The following is an 8,916-nucleotide window of genomic DNA, read 5'->3' as shown; positions in this document are numbered from 1 at the left end:
CTTTCCTGTACTCAGCATGCACGGCTTTGGGAGGAGCTGGCCCTCTGAGCATCCAGCCAAATAAAGAATGCTGCTTCTTAATGCTACAGTGGTGTTCAGGAGTTTTTTATGTTACTGAATTTTTGGTAACACTCCCCCTCCCAAGGCAAGCTCTGTCTCCTGCTGTTCACAAACAGAGAAGGGCTGGTGGGAGATGTGGTGATCAGAGCCTGCCTGGGCTACAGTGACCATGAAGTATTAGAATTTTCAATATTCTGTGAAAGACAGAGGAGCATCAACAAAACTTCTACACTGGGATTACAGAGAGCAGACTTTGGCCTATTGAGGATGCAGATTTGGAGAGTCCCCAATCAGGTATTGAATTTTTGAGGGGAAACCATCCTTATAAACAAAGGATTCCAGGAAGGATGGACACACTTGAGGAAAGAAATCTTGAAGGAGCAGGGACAGCCTGTCTCTCTGTGCCAAAAATGAGCTAGCGAGGAAAATGACTGGCCTGGCTGGGCATGGAGCTTTTTCCAGAAACTCAGGGAGGAAAGAGGGTGCATCACCTTTGGATAGAGGGACAGGACACTCAGGAAATGTTTAAGGATGTCACTCATTCATGCAAAAAGAAAATTAGAGAGGTGAAAGCTCCATTAGGACTTGTTTTGACTTAGGGTACATTTGGGAGGAAACTTTGGAATGAGTTTTTTTTAGAAAACAGTTTTAAATAGTCTTTTTCTTAACTGGTTCGGGGAAAAATATTTTCTCACAGAGAAGTGGAAAAAAACCTGTTTATTCAATAGGCAAAACACTTTTTAGCACAAAAATGACCAATAACAAACAGCAAAATTTTTGGTGCTCCCAGGAGATGGCAAATTCAGAAGGGTCCCTTGTGTGGGTTGCAGCCTGGCTCACTCAGTCTGTTCTCAGTCTCTCCAGCGTTGGAAATGCCACGGCCCAGGCCAGGCCTGGTGAGCCACAGGTGTGAGCTCCCAGTGCTCCCCTGGGTGTTCAATCCAGAGCAGGTTCGAACAATGCCAAGAAAAAGAAAAAAAAAATTACAGTCCAGGGAACTTCCCTGCTTCATCCAGCCAGAAACACCAACTAAAAGCAAAGGAGAGCTCTCTTCCACTGTCCACTGCAGACAGCACAGGCTGGGTGAAGCACACGGAGGAGCGAGTGCAGACTTTGATCAGTAACTTTGCACCTCTTCTCTCTCCCCTTTACTCCTGGAACTGGTCTTAAAGCTGCAGAACTCAATGTTCAACACCAACAAAACAGACGATTTGAAGATACAAGCACGATAAAGTCACCCCAAAACAGGACATAACCTGGCCAATTCTGTGAACGATCTAAAACTTGACTTTATAAATACATTAATGGCAGTAGGAGGGACAAGGAGAACCTCCACTGCTTACTGGGGGGGATGTGGTAACCAAGGATGGGGAAAAGGCTGCAAGACAGGTTACCCTCAGGACAACCTGTTCTCCTGAGCTGGTAGATGGGGACAGGGAGCAGAACAGACCCCTGTAATCCAGGGGGAAGCAGCTGGGGACCTGCTGAGCCACTCAGATGCTCACTGGTGTCTCTGGGACCAGATGAGATCCATCCCAGGGGGATGAGGGAGCTGCTGGATGAGCTGCCCAAGGTGCTCTCCATCATTTCTCATCAGTGCTGGCTCAGCAGGGAGGTGCCAGAGGACTGGAGGTGCCAATGTGAGCCCATCCCCAAGAAGGGCTGGAAGGAGGATGTGGGGAACTGCAGGCCTGTCAGCCTGACCTGGGTGCCTGGTGAGGTGATGGAACAGATCACCTTGAGTGCCATCACAGGGCACCTCCAGGATGGCTGAGGGATCAGAGCCAGCCAGCGTGGATTTCAATATCTGCATTGATGATCTGGATCAGGGCACTGAGGGCAGCTTCAGGAAATGTGCAGATGACACCAAGCTGGGTGTGAGTGTGGATGTGCTGGAGGGTAGGAGGGCTCTGCAGAGGGACCTGGACAGGCTGGATCCAGGGCTCAAATCCAACAAGGTGAGGTTTAACAAGACCAAGTGCTGGGTCCTGCACTTTGGCCACAACAACCCCTGCAGTGCTCCAGGCTGGGCACAGAGTGGCTGGACAGCAGCCAGGCAGAAAGGCACCTGGGGGCACTGATGGACAGCAGGCTGGACATGAGCCAGCAGTGTGCCCAGGTGGCCAAGAAGGCCAAAGGCAGCTGGCCTGGATCAGGAATGGTGTGGCCAGCAGGAGCAGGGCGGTGATTCTTCCCCTGTGCTCAGCACTGGTTTGGCAGCACCTCGAGTGCTGTGTCCAGTTCTGGACCCCCAAATTAGGAAGGACATGGAGGGTCTGGAGTGAGTCCAGAGAAGGGCAACAAGGCTGGTGAGGGGTCTGGAACACAAGTCCTGTGAGGAGCAGCTGAGGGAGCTGGGGATGTTTATCCTGGTGAAAAGGTGACACATAGGTGACCTTATCACAGTCTGTACAAGTCCTTGAAAGGTGGTCGTGGTCTCGTTTTCCACGCAGCAACTGACAGAACAAGAGGACACAGTCTTAAGGTGCGCCAGGGGAAATACAGGTTGCATATTCAGAAAATGTTTTTTATACTAAGATGATAAAGTACTGGAATGGTCTGCTCAGGAGTTGGTGGAGTCGCCTTCCCTGGATATATTTAAAAAAAGACTGGGTATGGCACTCAGTGCTCTGGTTTAGTTGAGGTGTTAAGGCATGGGTTGGACTTGATGGTCTTGAAGATCTCTCCCAACCTGGTGATTCTGTGAATTCTCTGAGTCTTTCAGCTGAATTCTCTGTCCCTGTCCTTTCCCTGGATCTCCGTTGCAGAGGGAAGCTGCTGGTGCCATCCTCACCTTGAACCCCTAATTTGAATGCACACAGCTGTTCCCATGAGTGTTAAGCAGGTGTTGCTCAATACTTATGTGGAGCTTTTGTGTTCCTCATGGAACCAAGGAGACCCTTGTGACATTGTGGAACCTCGTGGAAACAAAAGCCTTTGAGACATTGGGGCAGGATGGTAATAAGGAGACCATTGAGATCCTGTGGATCCAAGGACACCATGGGGGCACTATGGAAATTCATGGAACCATGGGCATTGTGACACAGCAGGGCCTCGTGGAACCAAGGAGTGAATTGTGACTCTGCCAAACCTCATGGAACCAAGGGGCCTTTGTGACACTGAAAAACTTCACAGAACCAAGAGTCTGTTGTGACACAGGGCACTCATGAAACCGTGGAGAGCATTTTGAAACTTCAAGGCCTTCTAGAACCAAAGGGCCATTGTGGCACTTCAGAGTTTTGTGGAACCAAGGAGATCACAGTGACACTGTGGGGCTCCATGGAACCAAGGGGCCATGGTGACACTGTGGGGCTCCATGGAACCAAGGGCCATGGTGACACTGTGGAGCCTCAGTGACCAAAGTTCCATTGTGACACTGCAGGGCTGTATGGCATCACGGAGATCAGTGTGACACCACATGGTGTCATGGAAGCAAGGGGCCATTGTGACACTGTGGGGCCTCGTGGGACCAAGGAACAGTTGTGGTGCCATGGAAATTGTGGCAATTGTGGTACCATGGAACCAAGGAGACCATTGTGACCCTACAGGACCCCATGGAACCCCAAGGATTTATGTAACAGTGCAGGACACATGGAACAGAGGGGACCTTGTGACACTGTGGGGTCTCAAGGAATTACAGAGACCTTTGTGAACCTGCAGGGCTTCATGGAATGAAGGGGCTGTTGTGACACCATGGGGCCTGATGGAGCCAAGGAGAGCATTGGGACACTATGGGGCCCCATGGAGCAAACAGGTGACTGTGACACTGCAGGGCTTTGTGGAAGCAGGGATTTATGTGACACTGCGTGGCCTCTTGGAGCTAAAGAGACCATATAGAATTGTTGCAAATGATAAAACTTTCATTTTTTTTAATGTAGATTCAGTCAGGGGTTTATTCACCTTTGCCTAGGGGGAGGGGAATTGAAGTTTCTCTTCAAAAGACTCTGTTCACCAAGGTTGGGTGAGGCCTGATGAGTTTAACATTTACAGATTGGGAGTAGTCACAAGATACACAGGAGGTAAATGAACATCAATGTACATCACCCCCAGTGTGGTTGGAGACACCTGGTCTGGGAAAAGATTGGTAAGAGAATCAAAGAATGAGGACCTAACTGACATGAAAGGCAAAAGGATCAATAACCAATAGGAGATCAAATACTAAGAAGTGTATAATTTAAGACAAAGGAATGTGAATTTCTTTGGATTTTGTCTGTATAAATATGTGAAAAGCCTAGTAAAGAACCATGTGTGATGGAATGATTTTCACCGTACAACCCAGGCATGTGTGGATGGAATGATTTCTATTGGACATGCTGGACACAATAACATGGTGGCCAGAAGAAAGCAATGCCTAAATTCTCTAACACTGAGGAGATGTTGTTGGGGAATTCCTGTTTTTCATGCAGTTTCAGTGTCAGTCCCACTGAGATCCATCACCAGCACAGGCTCCTCCTGGACTCCATGGAGGAGAAAATCGGAGGCCATGATTGCACAAAGCTCTCACAGACTCCAAGGCAAAAGCAAAACCCAAAGTCCTTGGAAAAACCTGCAGTCCCTGGGAGCATGAAGGAGCCCCCAGGGCCATTCCTGACCAAGGCTCCCCAGGGACTGGTCCCAGCAGATCCCTGAGGCCACTGGGATGTGGGGGGATGCTGAGGGCAGGACAAAGGGTGACAGTGGCCAGCCTTGCTGGGGCTGTGCCAGGAGGCCCCAGTGGCTCAGGACAAGGTGTCTCCTCGGAGCCCCTGGTGGCACAGACCCTGCTGAGCCCCAGGGCACCAAGACTTTGCTTCTCCTGGGCACTGCCAGCCCTGCCAGAGCCCTTGGCCATGTCCAGCACAGCTTGTCCTGTGTTGTACCACAGCTGCTCCTGTGTCCCTGCAGGCTGCACACTCCCATCTCGCTGCCCGTGCCTCTGCCCTGCCATTGGCAGCTCTGCCCTGACCTCTGCCCACCCTCACCCTCTGTGTCTTGGGACACACACACACATGCACTGAGCTCATTCTCCTCCTCCTCCTGGCTGCCTCTCCTGCCACAGCACTGCCCTGGGAGGGTTCATTCCTCACAGGAGCTGCTGTGTTTGTACTGGTGCATTTTATAGCTCTGCTTCTGCCTGTCTGTCAATTCTGTCTTCAAAGAGCTCTCCAAGGAAAAGATTCATTGAACGGTGGAATAGGAGAGGCGGGAAGAGCCCCCTGACCCACCTTGGCCTGGATGTGGCTGGGATGGAGTTCCCTTTGCCCAGAACAGACCCTGTCCTGCTGTGCTTCGCTCTTGTAGCTGGAGTGGGTTTGGTCCCAGCCCAAGGCTTTGGCTGCTCCTGAGCAGAGCTGGCCCCATCATGAGGCAACTCATCAATCCCCCAGACAATGGGCTGGGGGTGGGCAAGTGTTCCTGGGAACACAGGGATGGGACAGCTGAACAGGACTGTCCCTGGACAGTCACACAGCAGGACTGGGACTGAGCTGAGAGAGCCCTGAGGCCTTAAACCAGTTCAGGGGCTCTGAAGGGGAGGGTGGAAGAGAAGGATGGGGAGGTTATGGAGCAGAAGCCCTGGGGCTGCCAGGCAGTGAGGAGCACTGGGGTTCCCTTTTCACCCCAGCTCTGCCCAGAGGCACTGACCCTGCAGCTCCAGAGAAGTCAGAGAAGAAAGATGTCAGGGGAGCATGGCAATACAGAGTTCTTTATTTGGTGTAAGCACATGGGTAGTCTAGCTCCTGGGTTACACAGTCTCTGGATTTGCTAGAAGGGCAAACAATGAATTAAAAATTGTATAGCCAAGGACTTCTGGGCGAACAAATTCTAAATAGTGTAACAACAGTGTCAGCAGCAAAAAATACAGGACACAAAGTAAGCATGAATCTAACACAACAACAGCTATACAGAAGATGAACAGTTTATTGTTTCTGAGCAGCATTCATGATAATTTTCCTCAGGCCATCCTTGAGCTCCTGGTTCCTCAGGCTGTAGATGAGAGGATTCAGGGCTGGAGGCACCACTGAGTACAGAACTGACACTGCCAGATCCAGGGATGGGGAGGAGATGGAGGGGGGCTTCAGGTAGGTAAATGTGCCAGTGGTGATAAACAGGGAGACCACAGCCAGGTGAGGGAGGCAGGTGGAAAAGGCTTTGTGCCGTCCCTGCTCAGAGGGGATCCTCAGCACAGCCCTGAAGATCTGCACATAGGAGAAAACCATGAACACAAAACAGCCAAAATATAGAAAAGCATTTAGCACAAGAAGCCCAAGTTCCCTGAGATAGGATTTGGAGCAGGAAAGCTTGAGGATGTGTGGGATTTCACAGAAGAATTGGCCCAGGGCATTGCCATAGCACAGGGGCAGGGAAAATGTATTGGCCGTGTGCAGCAGAGCAGTGAGAAAGCCACTGGCCCAGGCAGCTGCTGCCATGTGGGCACAAGCTCTGCTGCCCAGGAGGGTCCCGTAGTGCAGGGGTTTGCAGATGGACACGTAGCGGTCGTAGCTCATGATGGTCAGGAGAGAAAACTCTGTGGAAATGAAGAACATAAACAGAAATACCTGAGCAGCACATCCTGGATAGGAGATGTTTCTGGTGTCCCAGAGGGAATTGTGCATGGCTTTGGGGACAGTGGTGCAGATGGAGCCCAGGTCAGTGAGGGCCAGGTTGAGCAGGAAGAAGAACATGGGGGTGTGCAGGTGGTGGCCGCAGGCTACGGCGCTGATGATGAGGCCGTTGGCCAGGAGGGCAGCCAGGGAGATGGCCAGGAAGAGGCAGAAGTGCAGGAGCTGCAGCTGCCGCGTGTCTGCCAATGGCAGCAGGAGGAAGTGGCTGATGGAGCTGCTGTTGGACATTTCTGCACTCTGGGCATGGTGGACTGTTGAAAGAAGACATGGATAAGCTGGGACAGGTTTCCATGGATAAATCCTATGCTATTTTCTTACATATTCACTGAAAATACTCTTTGGGGAAATTCCACTTGCCTTTTTCTTTTTTATTTTTTTGTGTTCAGCTTTTTGCTACTGAGTTACTGCCTCATCTTCAGCATTGCTCTCAGACTGAACACTGTGAAGCCCAGAGAGAAAACAGGGCTCCCTGTGCCCCAGTACAGTCACACCTGCTGGTGACACACAGGTGCCGTTTGCTCATTACTCCTGCAACTATTTCAGGGTGATCTCAGTTAAAACATTTTTGAAAATAAAGTGGACTTTTTGACAACTCATGCTTAAAAATTGTTTTCTTCAAACCCTTCTCTCTTTCCCTGTGCAGATGGACAGGAAGGGATACAAATGTTTGCTCTGGCTCTCTGCTGCCTGCAGTTGTCCCTATTGGGAGCTCTTTCTCTCTATCCAAGCCTTGTCCCTGCCAATGTTCCCATATCCCAACCCAGCCCTGGGGGCTCAGCTCTGCCCTGCACACCCCTCCCAGCACAGGGCACTGCCCAGGGCCATCTCCCTGCCAGCAGGGCCTTAAGGGCAGCTCACACAAACTGAGATGCTGCAAGCCAAGGTGCTGCTGCTGCTGTCTGTAGGCACAGGAGGGTGAGGAGGCACTTTGTGAGGGAGATGGGAGGCAGATGTGCTGATGGCCAGTGGGACAGTGCAGGAGTGTCAGTGACACAGACACAGCTGACAGCCCCTTTGCCTTGCCTTGAGGAGAAAGCTGAGAGCAGCCCTGGCCATGCAGCACCATCTCCACAGCAGGAGGAATCTGCCCTGATGGGGGTGGCTCCTTGCACCTCCAACTTCTCCCCACAGTCCATGGGGAGCTGCCAGGCAGGCTGAGAGCTGTCCCTGGCAGGTGGCACATGGCCTGGGCTGGCCAAGAGCCCTGAGGGCTGCAGGAGCTGCTCTGCAGAACAGCCCTGGGCAGCCCTGGCTGCAGCCCCAGCTTCAGCCCCTGCAGCCGTCCCTGGCAGCAGGAGCCGTCCTGCCCTGTCCCTCTGACGGTGCCCAGGGCAGCCCCGCTCTGCAGCACATCCTCATCTTCCTCTTCCTCTTCCTCCTCCTCCTCTGTCTCAGAGAAACTGGGAGAGTCCTCCTGACACATCCCCCAGGCTGTGGGCTGTGCTGGCTCCAGGAGATCCCTCCAGGAGCACAGGGGACATTGCCCTGCACCCACACACTCACCATGTCCAGGGCTGTGAAGATGTTTCCCTGAGTGCAGTCTCAGCTCAATGTCTTCCCAGTCCCGATTGCCTTTGGCCTGTCTGTGCCTGGCTCCTGTCCCCTCAGTGCCTGCAGGCATTGCCCTCAGCCCTGCTGGGCTGGGAGAGGAGCTGCTCCTCAGCAGAAATGTCTTTATGAAGCTTTTCTTGGTTGCCAGGAGCTGCGTCTGTGCCAAGAGCCCAGCCCAGCTCATCAGCACAGACACAGCACAAGGACTTTAATGACCCTCTCAGGGCTTTGGTGCTGAGTCCCTGGACATCAATCCCTGAGAGGGAGCTTTGGCAACCTCTCAAGAACTCAAATTCAGCTTCAAACTCCAAAGTTTCTTGAAGTTTTAATGAAAGTGACACTCAGAAAGTGTCCCCAGATTCCAGTTAGAGCAGAACAGTGGAGGTACTGATGGCAGATGGGGAAAAACAAGGGAAACGTGTCTCTGATGCTGAGCAAACCTGGATGTGTTTCACGAATGGAAAGGAACAAGGGCTGAGCCCCAGCCCCTGGCAAGGCAGATCCTGTCCCTCCCTCATTGCTCAGGGCTCTGCCCGGCCCACTGGGCTCTGGCCATGTGCAATGCCAAGGGCAGCACCATGGGGCGGCCCCTGCCAGGCTGCTGAGCAGGGACAAGGAGGCAATGAGGCCCCAGCACAGCAAGGCTCACTTGTCCCCTGCTGGCCTCAGGCCCAGGGCCAGCCTGCATGGCCCAAGTGCTGCA

General features: G+C 52.3%; 1 protein-coding gene across 1 annotated transcript; it reads right to left on the bottom strand.

Moving 5' to 3' along the window:
- Positions 1 to 5,844: 5,844 nt before the first annotated feature.
- On the bottom strand, positions 5,845 to 6,890 carry LOC148217460 (olfactory receptor 14J1-like). Its single transcript, XM_088158676.1, has one exon. The coding sequence runs from the start codon at positions 6,888 to 6,890 to the stop codon at positions 5,958 to 5,960; it is 933 nt and encodes a 310-aa protein (XP_088014802.1). The 3' UTR covers positions 5,845 to 5,957.
- Positions 6,891 to 8,916: the final 2,026 nt, after the last annotated feature.

The sequence above is a fragment of the Sturnus vulgaris genome, unplaced genomic scaffold (assembly GCF_052056855.1).
Source record: "Sturnus vulgaris isolate bStuVul1 unplaced genomic scaffold, bStuVul1.hap1 Scaffold_84, whole genome shotgun sequence".
Lineage (NCBI taxonomy): Eukaryota > Metazoa > Chordata > Aves > Passeriformes > Sturnidae > Sturnus > Sturnus vulgaris.
The sequence above is the reverse complement of the archived record's forward strand: the minus strand, read 5'-3'. Positions and strand labels throughout refer to the sequence as shown.

What these genes read in the sequence shown, in the direction of transcription:
- LOC148217460 (XM_088158676.1), bottom strand. Translation starts at nt 6,890, where the DNA reads ATGTCCAACAGCAGCTCCATCAGCCACTTCCTCCTGCTGCCATTGGCA.